Genomic DNA, 24,079 nt, shown 5'->3' on the forward strand with positions numbered 1-24,079 from the left:
CTAGGTCATGTCAGAAAAGCCGTTAGGAACTAGTATAAATAGCAGCTTAGGCCTTTGTAATTTGGTGTGCTTCCGTATTGTAATTGTCAATATTTTCAATAGRATTGAAAATCATTTGAAGCTATTCTCTCGTGTTCTTCATATTCATCATCTGTGATCTTGATTGATTAATTACTCTGTTTGTTCTTATACTGTTTCCGCTGTACTGTTATTGTTCTTAAAGATCATCCAGAGTATTTGGTTAATATCATAAGCTAAATCTAAAGGTCCTAATAGTGACAGTTATATAAAATCATTTATTGATTTTAGATAATTGTGACAGGAATGCTATGTCACCTTTTTGCTGAATCATTTGTTTAATGTCTTAATCAACCTTTGCACCCTGTGCTTCTTTTTAAGACTGATAATTTTCTTAGTTGTTAATCAAACCCTCCAATTTTAGATAAATCAAATCCCTCGTTTCGCTATCTGAAACTAGTTTTTATAGACTAGACTTTTGAAGAACTTTGCAAAGCTATCTCTGTGGGAACAATATCTGGTACTTTACCACATTTACTTGTTACGAGACGACAGTAGTTCAAGGTGTATACTTGCACTGAGTTCTATTTTTGTGTTGAAATCTAAGGTTGAATAAACGGACGAGCACAAGTATCGAGGGATTATGTGTGTCCTAAGAAGTTCCCCTGAATAACCTTGGAGTTCTAGACTAGTGTGATCAGAGACAACACATGTCTCTGTGGGTAGTGGCGAGTTCTGAGGAGATGGAACTCTTATATCTGCATCTAAGTCCTTTTAAGAGGACATAGATGGGATGTGTGGTACTCGGATACGTGTAGTCTAGAGTTAGAAGGAGGGGGCTCTGGATGGCCAGCTTAGGGTTCTGGGTTCGGACTCAGCCCAAGTCCTTCTTTAATATGTCCAAGTGATTGCTTACTTGTCACAGATTTTACGGTGGCTTGGGATGGACTCAATTGTTGTCTCTCACTTGTGCCTTCTTGGGCATCTTTTTCACATCTCTCTATTTTCATTTTCCTGTTCGGCTTCGGGTTCGAAAACTCTCTCCATATTTTTGTCTCCCTTTGACTCCTCACGAGAGGTAGTCCTAGTTGGCTCTATACGCCTCGGGGTAACTGGTCTTGGTTTTGACTTCTGAGGCAAGTATGGCGCTATAAGAAGAAATAAGAACAAATGAGGCTGGTAGGCAATTCAACATGGCTTTAGATAGAGGCTTTTCAGCAGGGTAACCCTCTTTGATCACGGTTGGTTTGTGCGAGTTCATTACAAAGAAGGGCGTCCTCATCAATATTATCCAAAAAAACTGAATCATACGAATTCTCCACTAATGATATTCTCCAAAGAACAAAGCAGATGGCTTGGTTTCAAAACCAATATTAATGTATTCTTTCGACATCTTAAGATCGAAAAATAATGATCGGCCCAACTAAATTTGAAAAAAAAAATCAAAGAAACTAATCAAGAAACAAATTAGAGTGAAATCACAGTGAATTGATCAAGTATAACCAATCTTTGAATTTAAATTATTCAAGAAACGAGAATTTTCACAAATCGAATAAGATCTTGAAGTTTGTCAAGACAAATTCTTCCAAATTACAGTCATATGCTCTGATACCAAGTGATGATCCCAAAAGGGATCTTCAACAATCACAAGAATATATTCGATCACATAAATAAGAGCAATGAAGATTAGATCACAAATGTTGGCAGGTAACTTGATCGAGTACAAAGAGAGAATCTTAGATAAAGAACTATTACAAACTGAATAAATGATAATGTGTAAAAGATTACATCAAAAGAGCACTCTAATAAACTCTCAACTACCACTATTATACAAGACATGAAACACAGAGTTACATATCAAATATAAAAATGACTAATCACAACATGACACATGTTCTAGTATCCTCATGTCTTGAACATTCAAGAGTTAACGAACATAGAGTTGACCATGCTAAGTCCCAAACTCTGATTAAGTCATAATCAAAGTTTCTATCCGAACTTTGGGTCCATTTATCCAGATCTCTAAAGTCTTCCATACTTGTAAATCTGTCAAACTTTAAGTATAGTCGAACTCTGAACCTTCATGACCATACTTTAACACTTAGTAGCTTCAGTGACTTCAAAACTCTGATCATTCTTCTCCAGATCTCTGACTTTCTGGTCAGAGATATACACTTGGGTAAAATAACATTGAACCAACCTATTTAATCTCTATAAGAAGCCACATCTACTATTAACTACATTTCTTTGGTGGACACTATTGAAACAGGGAGTGATCCCATCCCAACTCTTGCATACACCCACCTACCCACTCTCCCATCTCTCAACAGATTGGAGTTTCAAGTGCACTCATGGGGTAAACAATACATGTTCTATCCTCTTTTCATTTAGAGATGATGGATATTGAAAATGAGGAATATATTTCCCCTCCTCACAATCTATTCAAGAACACATTGAGTCTGAGATTCCATCTCATTTTGAGCCAAATCAAGCACAGCATGCTTCTTTCATTCACACAAGCACGAGCCTTTATGGCTTCCAATCGTAGTTTGTGAGTCAAGCTGTAAAAACGTCTATAGATGCTCCTTTGAGTACTCAAGGATTAGATGGAACTCCCACTGGGGTGAACATCACAAAACCTCAAATGTAAGTACATGTGTTGTACAAAATGAATTTGTGTCATCAATAGGCCAATTTGCACATGCACAATTGCCAACTATGTCATTTTTGATATAGGGTTACCATCATCTTTTGTCACTAAGGCTAAATTTTAGTCCTTCAGTACTTCTTGCAGTGGTGAATTTGAAAGATTCATTCCAAGCTAAATAAATTACAGCTAGTTCGTCTTCTCAACCAAAGTCACTAGATAAGAAAATTGAAAGCTTTGATGAATCAGTTCTACTTGTGTAAGGAGAGAAAGAAAACATGAACAAAACAGAAAAGGTGAAGAGAGACTACTTGCATGCATTTATGCCCAAATCTAAGGTGACAGTCTCCAAGTCAAACTTCTTGAGCTTCCAGAAAACAATACTTCATTCATTTGAGACTCTATCATCTAATTTGTTCAAGTTCCTTAAGCAACTATGTTTCCTATAGTTCCTTCCTCTACAGATTAGTCTACTCAAAACCCAATCCCTACGATGCCCAAAGCTTACTTCTACAAGCGTAAGAAGGGATCTCCACCCTTGGATACACATTAGAATGAGATGCACCGGATCAATCCTCGTATCAAGCACGATTCATGGGTGGGATTAGATTAAATGTGATCAAGGGTCCAGATCCCTTTTTACACTTCACATCTTAACTCTCCTTCTCACACGATCATTTGCCTATATATATATATATATATATATATACACAAACGTTAAAAGGGATCTCCACCCTTGGATGCACATTAGGATGAGGCACCTAGATGCACCAGATCAAGCACGATTCATGGGTGGATTTGAGATTAAAGGTGATCAAGGATCCAGATCGCTTCTTATGCTTCACATTTTAACTCTCTTTCTCACACGATCATTCGCCTATGTGTGTGTGTGTATATATATATATATATATATATATATATATGCACGTTCAAATGAAAACCGTGTATTTCTAATAAACCGTGTAAACCAATTTCGACCAATAGGAAAATTCCTTTTTTTTAATTAAATTTAATCAATAAGGGTATTTCGGTCATTTACAATATTTTCTATTAAATATGAAAGTTATTAATAAATATTAATTAAGGAAACGTAATAAAGAAAATTGTATAAATGGTAAAATTTAAATATTTAATTATATTAAAATATTAAAAATTTAGATTTCATATATTGTCATGAGTTATAATCAGGATACGTGTCTTGATGAAACAATTGAATTATAGAATTAAATCATCAAAACGTAGATGAACAAAAGAAATCCACAAAATGAAACAGATTTCATGAACGTGAAACCGGTTCATGTTGCAAAGAAATTMGGTGAACCGAAACATTTTTATGGTGAACCTGTTGCATTGATGGTGTAGTTAATCCTTTTTTTTATGAGAAGCAAAATGAAACCAGTGCATTTTGAAAAAAATTATGAAAAGGAAAATGAAACAGGTTTCATGAACGTGAAACCGGTTCATGTTGCAAATAAATTAGGTGAACSAAAAYATTTTTATGGTGAAACCGTTGCATTGATGGTGTAGTTTATCCATTTTGTTGATGAAAAGGAAAATGAAACCAATGCATTTTGAAAATAAATTATGAAAAGGAAAATGAAATAAGTTTCATGAACGTGAAACCGGATCTTGTTGCAAATAAATTATATGAACCGAAACATTTTTATGGTGAAACCAATTTCGTTCATATAATGTAATTCAAAATTTAAAACGATTCATTCCATATAATTAAATATGGTGTGTTATATTCATTTTTTTTTATATGTTTTATTGATGGATGTGTTTTAAAGTTAAAAATAATATATTGCTTTAAAAAATGAAAATAGTGTCATTAATATCGAGAAGGATGTTACCAAACGTGAAATTTTGTTTACCATTTTTGCCCTTATTGTTGAAATAAAATAAAATTTTAATATATATATATATATATATATTTTAATTTCCTAAAATAAAGTAAACTAATCTTGGTCATTGATCAAAAAAATGAATGGATGAGATTGGTTTACACGGTTTACACAAATGGGACAGGTTTTTATTTGAACGCTCNTTTTTTTTTTTTTTTTTTTTTCTAACTACCTATGTGTATATTAATCCATTATCATTGATAGAAAATCTGTCATTATGAACAGTAATATACACATGGGTATCTCTCCCTCTACATGAACATGGGTTTACTTTTGAACAATGTGATTATATTCGGATATTTCAAGTGTGTTTGGATGTATATGTTCACGTGTGTTATGTGCACTATTTAGATGTTCACATGTGTTCACAAAAAGTTCACTTGGTTGTTCCATCTTTTCATATGTTAACAGACAATGACATTGTACACATATAGAAATATATTCACTTATGAACAATAAAATTTTGTTCAACTATTAACATATTGGAACTGAATGGGAATGGGGGAAGTTGAACATGTGAACATGATATCTACACTTCCCTTCATACTATTCATATCACCTCTACGAAATTATCATATGCTTCACAAAATTGTGAATGTGATTTGTTCACTCGCATTAATTATTTGATCAAGTATAATTTTATTTAACGATAAACATTGTGTAATTTGATGAATTGATCATAATCATTAAATTATAACAACCATTACTTAATACAAATGTAACTTACCTCTACGTACAATTTACCCCGTTAATGCATATCTTGATTTTTTTATTGACTTTTTTTGAAAGAGGTAAGATCCGGTGACGGTTTCTATGGGGCATAGGCCTCCCAAAAAGTAACGGAGGTGTGCAAAGGTTTTCTCATTCTATACATACACGGTTCTTCCTTGTAAAATCCCATCAATATGATAACCCATATGTACTTACAGAAAAAAAAACCAATGAAACAATACCGGACAAAAGATGTAACCGAATTAAATTCGAAGATGTTCAAGATGACGAGAACATGTAATTTGGCAGTTAATGGGACTTCATAAATAAACTGCAACATAATTTGGACCAGCCTTTTGACTGGTTTTATAACCAGTTACATGACCAATTCTATGCTACCAAGTTACCAACCACCAGACCTTACAAGGCCCAGGATTGTGGTACTAGGCCTTTTTGCCCACTTCTAGACATTAATTCATTCTCAAAATAAAAACATGATCATCAAAAAAAACAAGTCACCAGTCATATAACATTCTCAACCATCAAAATGAATTGATTTATCTTTTTTAAGTAACATTCTCAACAATCAAAATGAACTATTGATAACATCTCTTACCTGGTAAGCACCAATTGGGTAAGAGTCGTATTTCTCACTTACCAAGTAAAAATCACGGTCTTTCCTATGCCTTAAAGAGTATCTTCCTCACGTACCGAGTAAAAATCTCAATCTTTATTGTGGCTCTTAACAGATAAGATTCTCAGTCTTTACAATGCTCACCTTTTAAAGTAAGTGGCACTCGATAAGCGCTTACATGGTAAGAGTTTACAAACTCCCCTACATTGATTCCATATTGGTTTCCTAAAAATTAAAGATGTTGAAAGTTAATTCTTTAAAACAGGGAACAAATGCAAAATTAGTTGTATTTTGACTCAACTTGTCACTCAAACAAATGTTGAAAATATATATTAAAATGAAGAAGAAGCTCAAGAACCTGAAGAGCTGAACAATCATCAAATATGTTCACTCTCTTACTCCCACTTAAAAGAATTTTGATTATTGTTTATAAAACTATACATATCTGATACCTTGTGTTTTGCCTATTCTATACATGAGAGTGCAAAATTGACATCACACTCCAGTGTTATTGATGTTTTCCAATGAAATAACAGCGCCCGATCCGGCCGACACTGCAGTCTGGGATCTGAAAATATACAACACCCAGAAATGGAGGCATACAAGGTAGGCAAAAGACCATATTCTTGCCATTGGATTTCTTCTTATGAATGTAGCACCAGTTAAGAAGATGGAGTCTAATTGCCTAACCAATGACCCGATATGCTTCTGCCCCTTTCGGAGCCTCTCTTGAAATAGGGGCTCCCAAGTCCCTGATTCTAAATCATTCGTTGGGCGATCACCAAGTTTCAAACATGATTTGCTCTCCTCCAATGACCTTGAAACCGCCTTTACAAAATAAATAAATCAAACCTTGTTATGGTACACTAAAATTTAACCTAAAGTTGGAGAACACAAATCACTTCCCCAGACACGTCATTACTTTATTTAATATACATCACGTACCTCGATCCTGAACATTAGCATGGCCTTCTCTGATGATAGAGCCTCCACCTTATTGATAACAAATGTTAGTAATACATTTACTAAGGTGCAACTTCATAAGTTAACAACAGAGAAAAAATGGTTTAGATGGTACAACATATTGTCAAATATTGAAGTATGTCCAAAATATAGTAAATATAGTCGAATACAGATGGGGTAAAATTGTTAAGAAAACTATTTACTTCCAATGTATGCTGCAATAGAACCAAAGTAGTTTGCAGTCATGACTGTAATTTGGTATAGCAGAAAAAAAAAAGATTCATGTAAAAAATAAAAATATTTATCTATGCAATACTAAGTATGCAACACATCCGAGGGCCATCAACTGCTATAGCAATGCTATTAACTGCCCAGAACAGAACATAACTACCATATCATTAAAATCTGCAAGAATGGGCTTCTTAGACCTCTACAAATCCTTTGCTACTTTTATTTTGCGTCTTGAGTGTTATATTGTGATATGTTTGGAATTTAAATGCTTGATGATCTGTCTCAAAACATTTGTGCCCATTCCATACAAGATTCTCTGCAACTTTTTACATTTCAGTGTCCATGCTTGTAGCTGGATATTTAAGTGTTAAAGGGATTTCCCCATTGCTGCCTTAAACACTAATATGGGTTCATTTGGTTTGACATAATGTTTTTTAGGGATTTGGATTTCGTGGAAGGACTTGGAAAATTTGGTGTGTTTGGTTTGTAGGTTTTGAAATGGAATTTAATTTTTTTTAAATATTTATTTGTACTATGAATAATTTGTTTGTTTCAGTAAAATGTGGAGGCGATGGAGAGATTATGGCAAAATTTGATGAAAGAGAGGAGGGGTGTAGAGATGTCATTGGATTTGGATTTGAAATGAAAGTCATCTCCAAAGGGATTTCTAAATCCGAAGGTTGCAGGATTTCAAATCCAAACTTCCCTGCTACCAAACACACAATTGGAATGGAATTCAATTCCAAATCCTACTAAAACCCACAAATCAAGCGGGCCCAAATAGTTCTGCAAATTTCAAGAATCCTTGGTGGCAAAGTTCTGGAAGCAGCGGTAGAGCTAAAATCATGTCGATCTCTTGGTGGTTTTCAATTTTGTTGAAATCCCACATTAGCTAGTCACAATCAAACCCACTTGTATGTATATATAGGGGTCTCCCCTAGGGCTAGTCACGGACCAAACACACATGTATATATGTAGGGGTCTCCCCTCTCTCTAAGGGCTCTTTTAAAACGAGAAGCAAGGGTTTCACATATCCTAACAAATTTAATGTGTTACTCAGAACAGAAAAAGACAAGAACTCCCTGGTATTCACTTTATTTAGTAAAATGCTTCTGCTCTACTTGCTATTGCATATCTTCTATGATTAAACCAAGATATTGCATTTGAATTTAGCTCCATAAATAAGACAGCTCAAAATTTTATACAAAAGAGATTTCCACTGGAGTGAAACCAAAACTAAAAAGAATCCCTAAATACTGACCTGAGCTTGTTTCTGAATCAAATGGTCAGTCAACTGACCAAGCCTTCGCTTGAGTTCAATCTCCACTTCAGTTGGATTTTCAATCTCCTTTCGGGTCACATTGATTGTTGTTTCAAGTGTCTTCACCTGTAAGGTAAGATTCACAAAACTTCATACCATATAAAAGATGTATCAGCCAGTCACTCCATAAAAACATATGAACAGAAGAAACTAAATCATAAATTATTATGTCCAATGCCACCAGACACTATTATACAAGCATATATTACTCCTTATTCAGTAAAGCTTTAGCAAAAAGAGCTCTAGTTTCTTACCTATGTTCTACGGTTTTTCTAACATGCTCCTTAATTCTTTATACCATGCAACAAATCCACAGATGCTAAGTGGTAATACGATTTCAGAAACTTTTCTGTGTGTATACCTACTATCTTGTGTGCAAATCCTTAGGGATCTTGTGACTCAAGTGTTAAGTGTGTGAATCTTGATATCAACGCTTCAATTCCTCTAGTATTTTCCAAATCTTCAAGTGTAATTCTGCACCTTCCCATAACAGAATATAATTCTTCACCCATAAATCTTATGGTTCATAAGAAGAACAACACTTCACCTTCTCTTTGAGCTGTCCAACTTTATCTGTCACAAAAGTGTGCTCCGCCTCCAGTATCTCATGTTCCAATTCAATTCCCCTTGAAGCCGTTAACTACTTATGTTCATACCACCAAAAAGAAGAAAAACAAGTTACTTCACAAGGCTATAAAATTGATGCAGGTGACACAGGGTTATTAACTACTGAAACTTCCAATAGCTAATTATGCAATTCGATAGTTACTAACGGACTTACTTTATTTCCACTTGGATGACTTTTTTCCTTTGATGTCAGCCCTATATGAAAATAGATGAGATAAGAAATCAACATGAGTCTATGATTCTGATAATCAAACTGAATAGAGCTTGCTGGTTGTAGATTTAAACAAAAATAGTAATTGCTTTGAATCCATAAAATCGTAGACATCTGCTGAGAAATGCATTAACGAATAACAGTAAATGGTTGCCAACTTTCAGTTTTTCATGTTTAATGAGGATCATATCATAGGTGAACAGATAATAATGAGTAAAGATCTAGATGTTTTTTGAAATCAAAAGTTTCAAAAGATCATTATTTCTCATATACATATACAACCAAAACCCTCACATTAACATTCCATCATAAACACCAATTTCATGATACGTTACCATTAAAATTTTAAATACTTCTAACAGTTGGCAATACATAAACTTAATCAGCTGTCCTGTTTAAGACTTCACAGTAATATTAGTGTGTGTGTGTGCGTGTAACTTCAATGCAACTGAATTTAATGCATCAATTTAAGAACTTTGCAGAATCCTGCAATTGAAATAACAGATCCAATTGGTAAATCATGTCTCTCTTTCAGAGCCCTTTTATGTTTTAATCATCTTCAACAACTTCTTGGTTCCTGCTTTTCTTTCTTTTTCTTGCCAAATCTTACAAACAAGAAAGATTGTTTTGGTACAGACCATAGTGTCTGCATGTTTCAAAAGCCATAGACGGTCATGGTAATGTGACATGGACCTGCAAATCTCACTAGCCAATCCAGGAACGATAGATCCTCAGTGTTACTGGAATTAACAGAATGGACACCCTGCACCGATGTTTGTTCAACCAACAATTCCATGTCAAATGTCAACATCAGAGGAATATGAGGGGTAGCCGCATGTATACCCACTGCACCGAGGTTTGTTCAACCAACAATTCCATATCAAATGTCAACATCGGAGAAATATGAGGGGTAGCCGCACATATACCCACTGCCTTTTTGAGAAGAGACGCAAGGAACACAAGATGAGTTTTCCCGTGGGGGGCAACTCTAGCCTGTATGCTACCTGTGCAATACGGGCCATCACAGCAAAAGGTCCTTAAATATGTGGTGCTAATTTTTCATTGAGCCGTTTACTCGTTTAGCTAACATAACTGGCGTTATGATCGGAGCTTGACATAAACAAACTCACCCACCTGAAATTCTAGTTCTTAATGCTTCTTATCTGCGAATCGTTTCATTTTCGCTTGCACTTTGGCCAAATTGGCCTTCAACTCCATTAAAATGGCATCTCTATTCCAGCAGCATATTCACCTCCTGATTGGCTGTTGAACCATACTCAAATGGAATCAGTGGCGGAGGTTCTCTCCCATAAACGACATTCAAAGGTGTCATCCCTACAAAGCTGTGTTAAAAGTTGTGTTGTAGTTATACTCAAGCAAAGGCAACCAAGAGACCTGTTGAGAAGGTTTATCCATGGTAAAATGTGTGGAAACTCTGGATGAACACCAGAATGTAAAACATTCCAGAAGCTTGATAAGGACGAGATGATTTCAGAAGATAAACCTTAGGATTAGTTTTATTTATTGTTAAGAATAGTTTGTTGCAGATCAGAATTTGTTTGGTTTCCCATAGTTAGTTTGCTTATCTCTGGCTATAAATAATAGGCTTCCTTGTAATCTAAAATGTAGATTAATAAAAACACTTTCTGTCCGGTACATAAGCTCTATATTGTATCAGAGCGTTTCTGATCCATTTTATTTCCTCAAAGCCATCCAAAAAGACTGATGACTAAGATATACCAATTCAGCCTTGGTTAGTGAAATGGTGAGTGGCACCTCTGACACAACCAAGACGCAATCTGCAACGTCTACCACAACACCCATCCTTTCAGAAGGCGGGATGGCTCCAACCATGGGACACAAACTCACAGGGCACAACTTCAACCACCTGTCACATTCCATGATGACTTTCTTAAGTGGAAAAGGGAAAGAAGATTACATAACGGGAGCAGCAGCCCCACCGGCAGAGGATAGTCCAAACTATCGCACATGAAGACAGAAAACAACATGGTAATGTCATGGCTTTTGAATTCAATGACTAATGAAACAGGTGGGAAATTCAGGTATTACAAGACAACCAAGGAGATATGGGAAGCAGCTCGAGATACATACTCCTACAAAGATAATGCCTCTGTGATTTTTGAAATAAAGGGAGTATTGCACGATTTACGTCAAGGGGAACAAACGATAACTGATTACTTTAACTTTTTGACTCTTGACTCGCTTCTGGCAACAGTTAGATGTCTTGGATGATGTATCATGGAATTGTCCCTTTGATAGAAAGCAATACAAAAAGATCCAAGAAAAGGAGCGAAGTCTACAAATTCTTACTTGGCTTGAATCAAGCCTTGATGAAGTTCAAGGAAGGATACTAAGTTGTAAGCCTTTGCCAAGCATGCGAGAAGCCGTCTCAGAAGTCCATCGAGAAGAAAGCCAAAGGAAAGTCATGTTGGGATCATCGGACATTGAATCAAACACTGAAGGATCTGCTTTAGCAGCTAGAAGACAGCTACTACCCTTAATAAGGTGGCTCAAAGTGATCACTCACCTACTGTACTTAACGAGATTAAATACAGGTGAGTGGATTGTCGACTGTGGAGCTGGAGCTACAGACGGAATATTAATGTCTTCAACAAACTCCAACCTAACCATACCGGAGCCACGATTCATACTGCTGATGGGATACTATCAGATGTGAAGGGTATAGGTTTGGTTATTATCTCAAAAGAGATTTGACTCTCAACTCTATTCTCTATGTTCCTAATCTTACCAATAATTTAATGTATATCATAAACTTATGGAAGGCCTTAAATGTATTGCTAAGTTGTCCCCTACTTTATATGAATTTTAAGACTTGGACTCATGGAGGACGCTTGGCAGTGCTGAAGTGCGTGGAAATCCCGTTTTCTTGAAGACAAGATGTATGCCACCAAGAAACTCAATTAGTGCAATCTCACAATCCAACCCAAATAAGGACAGCCTTCATCTTTGGCATCTTAGATTAGGACATCCAAGTTTCATGTATATGCAACAATTATTTCCATGTTTGATTAATAAGAACTTAGTTCCGTTTCAGTGTGAAGTTTGTCAGATTTCAAAGCACACTCACAATTCATACCCATCTATTCCATATTAAGCTTCCCATCCGTTTAACTTGATCAATAGTGATGTATGGGACCATCTAGAATAAAAAATATATTCGGGTCTAATGGTTTCTCCTTTATTGATGACCATACTTGAGTCACTTGGATCTTTCTTATGAAAGAAAATCCAAAGTGCGACATCTTTCACCCTTCCACAAAAATGATTGAGAACCAACTTCGCACAAAAATCCAAATCTTGAAAACAGACAACGGAACCGAATTTTCCGAGTCAAACCTAGGATCCTATCTTAATGAAAATGGAATTATCCATCTCAGTTGTGGGTACTCCACAGCAAAACGGAGCCGCCGAGAAAAAAATAGACGCATTCACTCTCACTTCTTTAGACCACCTACATTCCATCTGTTTTTTGGGGAGACACCATATCATCGGCAGCCTACCTGATCAATCGGATGCCATCTAGGGTCCTACATTTCCGAACACCTCACCAAACAGTTATGACCACAGATCCTCACATTAGGTTCTTGTAAAATGTCCCTCTCAAAGTCTTTGGATGTACCGCCTTTATTCACATTCCACCACAGAGCCGTAGCAAACTTGACCCTGAGTCTCTCAAATGTTACTCTCCAAAGTGGATACAAATGTTACCCTCCAACTACAAAAAAAACCTACAATTCCATGGATGTACATTTTTGAAGATCAATCTTTCTATTCCAAATCCGATATTGAGGGGGGAAAATCTTCAAATGAATATCATATTTGGTCCAACACCATGCCTCGTCCAACACCAACCAACAACACACCCGAACCCAACACCAATATCACATATACCGAACACAATCATTACGCTCCTAAAACCATTACCCAAAAACCAGCTACCAACCAAGAAGCACCAAAAGAGATAGTGGTGTACTACAGACGACTGAAAAGAAGTGGAGACAAACACGCCACATTGCCATGAGGCCAATCCGAGTCATCATAACCTTGAGACACATAGAGGTATGAACTCTAATCCATGTGAAGGTAGCATTTTGGAATCCGACATTGCTATTGTTGGTCCAACAATAGCAATTGAATCTAATGATATTTCGACGAATGAATCGGGCGATTTCCATGTTCCTATAGCCTTAAGGAAAGAGAAACGGTCATGCACTGCCAATAGGCAATTTTATGACACACAAAGGCTTATCTTCTAATTACAGAGCTTTTGCAGTTTCTCTAGATTCAATACAAATTCCGAAAAACGTACAAGAGGTTGTCCAACATCCTGATTGGAAGGCTGTAGTTGAAGAGGAAATGAACGCCCTTAAAAAAAGCAACACATGGCAATACACGAACTTGCCTGTTGGAAAACAAACGGTTGGTTGTAAATGGGTCTTCTCGATGAAATATAATGTTGATGGAACTATTAATCGATTCAAGGCAAGGCTTGTCACCAAAGGGTTCACACAATCATGTGGAGTTGATCATGGAGAAACGTTCGCACCAGCCGCGAAGCTCAACTCTATAAGAGTGTTACTTTCACTTGCCGCAAACCTGGATTGGCCCTTGCACCAATTTGATATAAAGAATGCCTTCCTCAATAGGAAGTTAGAAGAAGTGTACATGGATGTGCACCGGGACTAGACATAAAAGAATCCTTTCGAAAAGTATGTGAGTTAAAGAAGTCACTTTATGGGCTCAAACAATCACCAAGAGCATGGTTTGAAAGACTAACTCGGGTGATGAAGCAACATGAATTTGTCCAATGCCAAACTGATCATACCATGTTTATTAAGACTTCTTCTACAGGGAAGAAAGCCATCATGATCGTACATGTAGACAACAAAATTCTAACCAGTGATCACGTGGATGAGCTCAAACGCCTAAAGGGTGTGCTTGCAAAGGAATTTGAGGTTAAAGACCTGGGGATGCTCAAATATTTTCTTGGAATGGAAGTCGCCATATCACACAAAGGTATATTTGTGATCCAAAAGAAGTATGCGATAGACCTTCAAAAGAAAATGGGGATGTTGGGACGCAAACCAGCCTTAACACCTATATATCTGCAAGGAAAACATCAAGTGAAAGGTGGGAAACTGATTGACAGAGGAAACTATTGAAGTTTGGTTGGAAAGCTAATCTATTTATCACACACTAGACCTAATATTAGCTGTGCTGTAAGGATGGTGAGCAGATACATGAATCAACCAACCAATGATCACCAAAAGGTTGTGTTTCACATTCTTCAATATCTGAAACATAGCCCGGGAAAGGGACTTTCTTCGTCAAGACGACTAAACAACAGATACAAGTCTTCACATATCCTGATTGGGGTGGATCACGAATGGATAGGAGATCCACTACAGGTTACTGCACATACATTTGGGGAAACATAGTAACTTGAGAAGCATTAACCAGGCGGTTGTTTCCCGGGGCGGGGTGGAGGGCCGAATTTAGAGCAATGTGTCATGGAATTTATGATGGGATATGGCTTAAAAGAATGTTGGCAGAGCTAAAGGTAACCCTGATGGCCCAATAATTCTATGTAGTGACAACAAGGCAGTTACTGAAATTGCAAAGAACTCGGCACATCATGAGCGAACCAAGCATGTGGATTTTTCTGCATACGTAAGACGTGAGACTTCCAACAAACTGAAACCCTGCATTTCTGTGCATTTTTTGTGCATTTCTAGGTTACCCTAAAAAACAATGAGTTATTATTTCTACAAACCCTCCAAGAACAAAGTGTTTGTTGTTCGACGTAGTACCTTACTAGAAAAATAGCTTCAATACAAAAGAACTAATGGAAGAAAAGTAGATCTTGCAGAAATTCAAGAACCACAAAATGTAAAACCTGACGTCGGCACAAGCAATTAGCAACTAGTGTTCAGAGATCTGATAGGAATCATCATGAGACTGAGATATATGAATTCCTTGTGCCAAATGACGATGAAATATTAGTGGATCATGATGAGCCCACAAACTATGATGATGCCATATTTAATTCTAGATCTGATAAATGGCATGAAGCGATGAACGTTGAGATCCAATCCATGTATGAGAACCAAGTCCGGAATTTGGTTGATCTACCCTCCTTGTAATGAGACCATTAATGTGTAAAGGGTCTTCAAGACGAACGACATGAAAGGAAACGTACAAAATCACAAAGCAAAACTTGTAGCAAAAGGTTTCACTCAAACTCATAGTATCGACTATGATGAGACTTTTTCGCCAGTTGCTTATAACTAAGTCAATTAGAGTACTTATTGCCATAGCTGAATGTTATTACTATGAGATACGGTAAATGGATGATAAAACCGCATTCTTAAATTGTAACCTAATTGAGGACGTATATATAGCTCACCCAGAAGGCTTTGAACATCCAAAGTATCTATGCTATCTTATTAAGCAAATTTAGCAAAAGTCTTAAAGTCTTAAAATACTAAATGACCAAAATACCCTTTATACTCACTTTTTCACTTTTTCACTTTTCCACCCCCTCCTCTCCTCACATACACTCACCCCCTCACATATACTCACCCTCTCACAACCGATAATTAATTAATTAATTTACTTTCCGTCATTTACTTTTAAATGTTTCATTTTAAACCTTTATCAAATTAACATACATAATCGTATATCAATTAAAACATGTTTAAAAAATACACTTTTTTTAACAAGTTACACCATTATAATCGTCTCGTTAATAACTTCGAAATGAGTCCAATATTGAATAGTTTTTGACTTAATTATATTATTATATATTATATATACTGTGAAAAAATATTTTTAATATTTACGATTTATACTTTTATAGTTATTTATTTATATATATACTATATATTTTGAGGTTAGGCTGTCCAAATTGCACTGTATAATATGTTTTGAATTAATATGTTCTTGGGTTTTTTTAAAATATATATATACATGTATTAATTCAACCTTAATCTGAGTTTCTGGACAAGAAAGAGGGTAAGCAGTTAAAATTTCATTCTAAAACCCATCTTTTTTTGTCTTTTCATGGCTTATGATCTGTCAAATTTGTAGTTTTCTTTATTGGTTTTGAGTGTTTATCTTAAAACTCAAGTTTCTTGGTTCTTTGTTCTTGGTGTAAATCGAATACATTTGTGGAGTCGTTTAAATATGTTGGATTTTAAAAATATTGGATTTTAAACTATCATACAATTTTTTTCACGATAGTCTGTAATTGAAACAATAACTCTTATTTATTCAAATTGTATTAATATGTAAAGACCAAGTGTAACYTATATCATCGTTAAATCTTATCTAATAAAACCAGTGGAACTTTAAAATCGTTAAAATTAATGGCTCCCGCCGCATTGCGCGGGTACACAACTAGTCCTAATAAAGTGTAAATTTATGAGTATAAAAAAATGGCAAAAGCTACACCCAAAAAGGGTTTACGTGGACGTATTAGCAAGCTTCAAAGATCCATTGATTGATCGAAACAAGCATCTCAAAGTTGGAATCGGTTTGACAAGAAAATCAAAGAGTTTGGTTTTGTCAAAACGAAGATGAACCATGTGATTACAAACAAGAAAGCTAGTGGGAGAATGGGAGCAACATAGCATTTCTAGTTTTGTATGTAGATGATATCCTACTCATGCAAATGACATCCCAACCTTGCAAGATACCAAATCTTGGCTTCGGAAGTGCTTTTCGATGAAAGATCTAAGGAGAGAAAACATACATTCTTGGGATTAAGATATATAGAGATGGATCAAGTAGGTCAAGGTACATATATTGACAACAAAATGGAAGTGTTTAGGATGCAAGATTCTAAACGTGGTTTCTTGCCGATATCACATAGCATAACATTGAACAAGTCTTAATGTCCTAGCACAAAAGTTCAACTAGATCGAATGAAAAATATACCATATGCTTTGGCAATTGGTTTTGTCATGGTATCATGGTATGCCATCATATGTACTAGATATATGTTTCATATGCATTAAGCATGACAAGCAGATATTAGGCAAATCCAAGAGAAAGCCACTAGATAGCAGGCAAGAACATAATTACGATGAACTACAGATACAGTTCTTACTTATGGAGGATTGAGAGAAAACCTTAGTGTAAAATGTTAATACACTGAATCACTGATGACAGCTTCCAAACTTACAGGGATTATTCATGTTCACAATCAAGAATTGTCTATGATGGTGGAGAAGTTAGTTGGAAACGAAGAAATTTGAGAAATAATAATCGTTACAATATATAAAGAAGAGAGAGATTAATTATTTTATGAAATAATTAAAAGGATAATTTGGATTTTAAATATTGCTTCCATAAAATTACTAGGGATAATAATGGTTAGGAAACTCTTTATTATAATTAATTGTATTTGATATACATAAATATCTCCTCAATTTTATGGATATAAATATCTCCTCAAGGTTTTATGGATATAAATACATCATATTGGGTTTTAACAAAAATTAACTCTCCAAAATGCCCAAGGATAAAATCCCCCCCCCCCCCTTTGGAGTTTGACTTTAAGGAGCAAATACAAGCATTGGATTCGGTTTTGAAAGCACAACCTTGCAATCAAAGATCTTGCTTGTGGCGTGGATCATTCAATACAGGAGATCTATATTGGTCTCTTGAATATGTGGCCAAGAAGAAACTAGGTGAAAAGCTAGTGGATTTCTACCCTAGTACCCCACATCAATCGGAGTGCAAAAAGGTATAAACTTTAACACCCTATGGTTGTTGTTTTGTTGCTTTCATCTCTTGTACATAATGATCCTTGTCCGTGAGGCTTTAAAATAGTTTAACGGTTTGATCTTTCAACTGCTTTTCAAAGTTTTAATTGGATCTAAACCCCAACAAGCATATGTGAGACTTTGGTTGTGAATTTAAATGTATTTTGCGTTTGCGATAATATCACAACCACAAAGTGGTATGTATGACCTTGATTTCCTTCAGTTTTGCAATGAATTAAACCAATATTCGCAAAGTCACCAATTTGCTTTTTAGTGTATAACCAAACGCCATGGCACACCATGGTGCAAGACGCGCGTCTCTGCCATTACAATAAGGCCCATAGCGTTTGTGTAACGCGTGGCTCACAATGACGCCTTGAGACGTGCCGTTGCGAGCGTTTTTTACAAGGCATGACTTTTTTTCAAATGTCTTTTATGTTTTTAATATTTATTTATTTTTACTTATGGGTTTTTACACTTCTAACTTTAGTTTATATTTTTACAAACTTAGCTAATCATATCACTAACAGTTTCTTGAATTTACACATGTCAAAGACTCACGGTTAAAATGAAGCTGTAAAACCCTTCCAAGTTCTATCTTGAATATCCGATCATAAACTTTTTATATAATATTAGTTAATTTATATGAATGTAAAAATTTTAATATCATTATATTATTGGATATTAAATAGAAAACACATATGTATATATATATATATATATAATTATATATATGACATACAAATTTGCCGCCTTATGTCACGCCTTAAAAAACGTCACATTTTCGCCATGGCATGTAAGGCTTAAGGCTTGATCTAGCTACCACACCACGCCTCACGCCATTTTGAACCTTGTCTATAACCATAATTAGGCCAATATATTGTTAGAATTGGCTAAATTAATATTTTTAAACTCAATTTGCAATACTAGTCCTTAACTTATAAGTATGATTAATAAGGTAGAGTCAATGCAATAATAATGTGAAAGAAGTTCAAATTCAACTAAATGTGTTACCCTGAATGTAGCTTCTTACGAAGAAAAAGAACAAAGGAATAAACAATCCATTCATCAAACTGGACATATATGCTACTCAAAATTTTGTAAAGTGGCTCAACTTTCCCAAATGATTGTATGATCCTTTTTCTAAAATTAATGATATGTGAAAGAAATACATCAATATTTGCTCATATAAACAATACCATTGGTGATTATAATTATCCTTGGTGCATCTAACCCACTTTTCTAATACAAGATTAGAAGCATAAGGCAGCAAGCTATAAGATCTACTAGTAATGACACATACATAGGCACAAAATACATAGCAAAATGTGGTTTCGAACTATATAGATGACAACTCTAACTACAATGAAAATCAAGATGTGTACCTTTATGATTAGCTTCCTTCAACTCAATTTGTCTATGAAGCTCTGCAACCCGCTTAACCTAAGCCCAGAACATTAAGATGACAACAATGAAAATTTTATTGTTAAAGGAGTTTCGAAGGAAATGTTGGGTTCCATGAGAAATACCCTTTTTCGTGAGAAGTATGACAAATGTAAAACCTTCAGATAATATAAAGTAAACTTCATGTCAACCTTGTTAGTATAACTTTATATTGTGTGAAGGCATGTCAACCTTGTTAGTATAACTTCATATTGTGTGAAGGCATGTGGAGGTTACCGCCTTCACAGTGACTTTTCAATACACATTTCAAATCCATGTGAAGGTTACCACCTTCACAAAATACTGTAACATTCATACAATATAAGGGTGCCTTCACTATTTCTCATGCTTCTTACGAAAATGAAAATTCCTCACGTTATCCAGAGTCTTCAAAGGAAATTACCGGTCAATGCATCATACTAATTTACACCATTCAAAAGTCATAGAAGGAAGAAATTGGCAAAAAGGAAGAGATAGATAAGTGAGGATGGTAGGAATGATATTAAAACAGATTCCAGCATAGCATATAAATTATGACATACTGACTCCACATGGGCTTATGAAAACATAGACCAAGGGATTGTTTAGACCTCATATCGACTTCATATGCAACAAGTTTGGGCATTATTGACATGTATGTTTTAACTTGAGAAGTGTAAGATTTATATTTAGAAGATATATATTTGGCGGATGCTTTAGATCATTGCGTATATTCTATCCTCCCCCAACCCTACTTCCGAGCAAGGTATGCCAGGTAAGCGTGGTTTAGTTTGATTTTTATTTTTGTTTGCTTATGTACTCCTATGTTGCACATCATATTAAGGGTTGCTCGTCCTAAGAAAGCATCAATTCCCACCCCCTAAGGTTTTCAAGACATAAAATTCTACTTGACGACGAATTGGAAATAATTATGGACAAAGTATTTGACGTTAGGGATATTTTAGAAAATTTAGTATTATCATGAAAATATTGGGTTGGTAGCTATTAGCTATTTGCTATTTAGCTATTAGCTACTTAGTTATTTGCTATTTAGCTATTAGCTACTCGCTATTTAGCTATTAGCTATTAGTAGTATGTAATTTAAGAAAGGATAAGGTCCCCAACACATGGCTTTTATGGCTCTATACTATCCAATGCTCATATCAAAATCAAAGTAATCCTGGCAATCCAATATGAACTAAATTTAATTGAACTTATAGGTATGACCTTTGCTACACTGGTTCATCCCTATCAACGGTAGGCATTATTCTTTGTTCTTTTGACCATTCTTTTTGTATTTTTCTCCTCTTAACAAACATATAAACACCCTCCTGAGCTCAACATCATTTACTTCAACTCACAAATTTATAAGAACATCACATCAATGAAAAAAATTACAGTAACCATGGTTTTTTAGAAAGAAGTTTCTTCAAGCCATAAGATCTTATGTAGATCAAACCTTGGGATGAAATAGGAAATACAAGAAATAAACAAACGGGAACACCGTTTTTCCGTTACTCGTATCTTTCTTTGAGGTGGAAATCAGATAAATGAGGGGATGACAATTTTTTAGAATAAACATCTTGGGAAAATGGACGAAAGTTGAAATGAATCTATCATTAATTGAAACTAGCATACCTCTACTTCTAGACTCCACTGTGCAGTAGCCAAGGACTTTGCAAGCTCAGCATTTGTAGTCTGCAAAATGACAGGCAATTTCGTAAACCTGCTGTGTCCAAAATTTTACAATCTGGCAAACAGGAAATCAGCACAAAATTGAAAAAAACCACTGCCTTTCTCAAAATATTTAAGAAAATAGTAATTAAGTTGGTGCAGATGTTTATCAAAAATAATACCTCAAGTTTAGCCAACTTCATAAGCGCTTCCATTCTTGTATTATTATGTTTTTGCTTCTCTAAATCAACAGCTTCCATTGTCTCCATCACTGTCATTTGCAGCTCTGAAGCCTGGAGTTTGACGAAAATTCATGAGTAACTGCCTAAGAAATCCCTCATGTTAGCTCAAATGGAAAATGAACCCTGACAAGCATTGTGAGTTGTCACCAATTAGAGAACTTGAGATAATACCATTGGTAATCTCATCCAATAGACGGTAGACATATTTCTAAAAAGTATGGTTATTTTCCGTAAGCATTTGCTATTTTATAGTAGTATTTTTATTTCCTTTCACTCTTTCATTCGATAGAAGAACACAAACAAATCTTAATCTTTCAGGAACAAATGAACTGTCTTTTGTTTTTTGTTTTATTATATAAATTTGGATCAAAAAAAACTTATTTGAGATTGATCCTGTATAATTTGGAAATTTTGTTTCAAGATTGTCTGAGATTAATCGTGAAACATTAATCAACATAACGAACACACAAAAGAATTATCACACTATTATGATAACAAATTGATTTATTTCAGTAACAACAATACTGACGTCTATTTAATATTCTAATGTGGTATGTAAATGAGTTCTTAAAGCATGTGAACCTTGATTGACAAAATATGGAACTGGAATTATAGGTCAGTGGAAGAGTTGCTAACCCAAATTTTGTACAATTACAACAATAAATATAAGCTAAACAAGGAATCAATCAGGAATAACTGAAAAACTACAAATTATATCAAATAGAAAATAAAGCTTACCTCCTGCGCTTGCTGTTTGGCCCTTTCATCAATTATTTTCTCTAAGCTTTGCTTCTCACCTTCCAATCTAGCAACTAGATTCTCACGGTCTTTAATGGCTTCAATTGCTTTAGCAGCAGCTTTCTCTGCAAGAAGTTGCTCCCTCCTCTTCCTCCTCTCCTCCTTTTCACGTTCACTCTCAGAGTCTGAAGTTGAATCTGAATCCGTCTCCATATTCGACTCACCATCACTGACTGACAAAGAATCCGTCTTACTGGATGAAGAGGTTATTGGAAATCCACTGATCTTATTACCCAGCAGCATGCCGCTATTGAACCTGCTTTGTTCATTCTTCCCTTCTCCATCGGATTCAGGAACAGGATTAAAATCTGATTGCATTTCAGGAGTGTTTTCATCAGTCAAGTATGAAACCCCTAAGCTATTTATAGGAGCAGATAACTCTTTGTTCCTTGCGTCATTTATATCAGTCACATTTTCCACTACATAACTACCACTTGCATCCTTACCTAGCATTTCACTTGACAAATTTTCAGCTAAACTTTGCACTCCAACACTTGCTTGTGTTGAATCAGAACTGTCACTCCGCTGATTGCCATCTAAGTTACCACCATTCACTTTATCTCCCAACACAACATCCGATCTCCTGGCACTCTTATTTTGAACAGTCTGGCTCCGTTTCCTGTCCAAAGCTAATAAATTTGAACCAGATCGCACCTGCCTCTTCCCGTCTTTCAATAAACCAGGTACCCTAGGTACTCCTCCATTACTAACACTTGTGATCTTATTAGGAGCGCTAAGCAGTTCTGTCCAATCACTATCGGTTAAACTAGATTTAGGGTTTACATTCGGCGACCCTCCAACCTCGTTACCAGATACTTTCAGATTACCATCATTGCGTAATTTACCAACAAAATTACTCTTTTCTGGCGGTGTTTTCTTCTTTTTCTTCAGCTGATCTTTCAACGGCGGCAGAATGTCACTGGGTTTCTTAGGTATAGCATGACTCAGATCATCGTCAGAGCGCGATGCCTCGTTCTTGCGGAGCGATTCGGCAGCTTGCTGGTCTATCTGAACAGTTCAAAATCAACCAATCAAACAAAAACGAGGCAATTTGTAAAACATTGTTTATGGAACAACAATAAAGAAACATTTGATTTACGAAAACGGCGAAATCTATATAGAAATCGGATTCACAGCGCAATTCTACAAAAGCAATTCTCACCGTTTTCAAACAATCATTAAAGGTAACATACTGTAGATGTGTGCATAGATAACACAATTGAACATCGAGAGAGAGAGAGAGAGATGCCTGCTGGAGGAGAGTCTCTGCAACTTTGAGCTTGGAAGAGATCCAACCGGACATTGTTGTCGTGTCTAAAATGAGAGAGATAGATCCCTCCTTGAGGAAAGCTTTGAAGGAGAAGGTTTTGGTATCAGATAAGTGAGAGAGGGATTTGAAGAAGATGGTTGGTATGCAAGGTACGACAGAATTTTAAGGCGACCGGCTGCGAGCTGCGTTTGACATACGGTTGTAGGTGTGTTTTTCCATTAAGCCACCGTTAAGCATTTATGGATCATTTACAACAACGAGGACAAGGACAGCGAGTTTTATTTGGTAACTAATTGTTAATATTATTGTCAACTTAGAATCTAAATTTTTGTATATCTTATAATCTTATCCGATAAAATAAATTAAAGTGTTGATTCTTATCAGGTAAGCATTTGGGTAAGTGACCCCTAAATCATGTTTAAGTTAAATTGTCTATATAAATTACAAATCACATGATATATGTTTAACTTTCTTTAGTATATGAAATCAAACCTTATGCATCAAACTTCAAAGTTGTGATGCGGTTAAGGGGTGGATTCATATATGTAACAAGGTTTCCATGTCATCCCTCAACTTTCTTGTCTAAGCATTTTGAC

At 35.5% G+C, this 24,079-nt stretch overlaps 1 protein-coding gene across 4 annotated transcripts; it reads right to left on the reverse strand.

Moving 5' to 3' along the window:
- Positions 1–6,218: 6,218 nt before the first annotated feature.
- LOC112524698 (golgin candidate 2) lies at positions 6,219–23,616 on the reverse strand. Of its 4 annotated transcripts, none has more exons than XM_025134646.1 (11): positions 23,463–23,616; positions 23,041–23,221; positions 22,154–22,956; positions 21,356–21,466; positions 21,138–21,197; positions 19,463–19,520; positions 9,211–9,251; positions 8,977–9,069; positions 8,370–8,495; positions 6,860–6,907; positions 6,219–6,742 (listed from the first exon to the last, which is right to left on the reverse strand). In XM_025134646.1, the coding sequence occupies exons 1-11, from the start codon at positions 23,514–23,516 to the stop codon at positions 6,410–6,412; spliced, it is 1,908 nt and encodes a 635-aa protein (XP_024990414.1). In that variant the 5' UTR covers positions 23,517–23,616; the 3' UTR covers positions 6,219–6,409. The 4 variants fall into 4 exon arrangements, 3 of the variants coding, with proteins under 3 accessions (XP_024990414.1, XP_024990415.1, XP_024990412.1); XM_025134647.1 differs by having other exon boundaries at positions 22,154–22,521; positions 22,660–23,221; XM_025134644.1 differs by having other exon boundaries at positions 22,154–23,221.
- Positions 23,617–24,079: the final 463 nt, after the last annotated feature.

This window comes from Cynara cardunculus (genome assembly GCF_001531365.2).
Source record: "Cynara cardunculus var. scolymus isolate 2C chromosome LG 13, CcrdV1, whole genome shotgun sequence".
NCBI classification, from domain to species: domain Eukaryota; kingdom Viridiplantae; phylum Streptophyta; class Magnoliopsida; order Asterales; family Asteraceae; genus Cynara; species Cynara cardunculus.

What these genes read in the sequence shown, in the direction of transcription:
- LOC112524698 (XM_025134644.1), bottom strand. Translation starts at nt 23,516, where the DNA reads ATGTCCGGTTGGATCTCTTCCAAGCTCAAAGTTGCAGAGACTCTCCTC. An exon ending in AGTGGAGTCTAGAAGTAGAG is followed by an intron (nt 19,521 to 21,137) that starts GTATGCTAGTTT and finishes TTCTGGGCTTAG; the next exon opens with GTTAAGCGGGTTGCAGAGCT. An exon ending in GTCATCCAAGTGGAAATAAA is followed by an intron (nt 9,070 to 9,210) that starts GTAAGTCCGTTA and finishes GAACATAAGTAG; the next exon opens with TTAACGGCTTCAAGGGGAAT.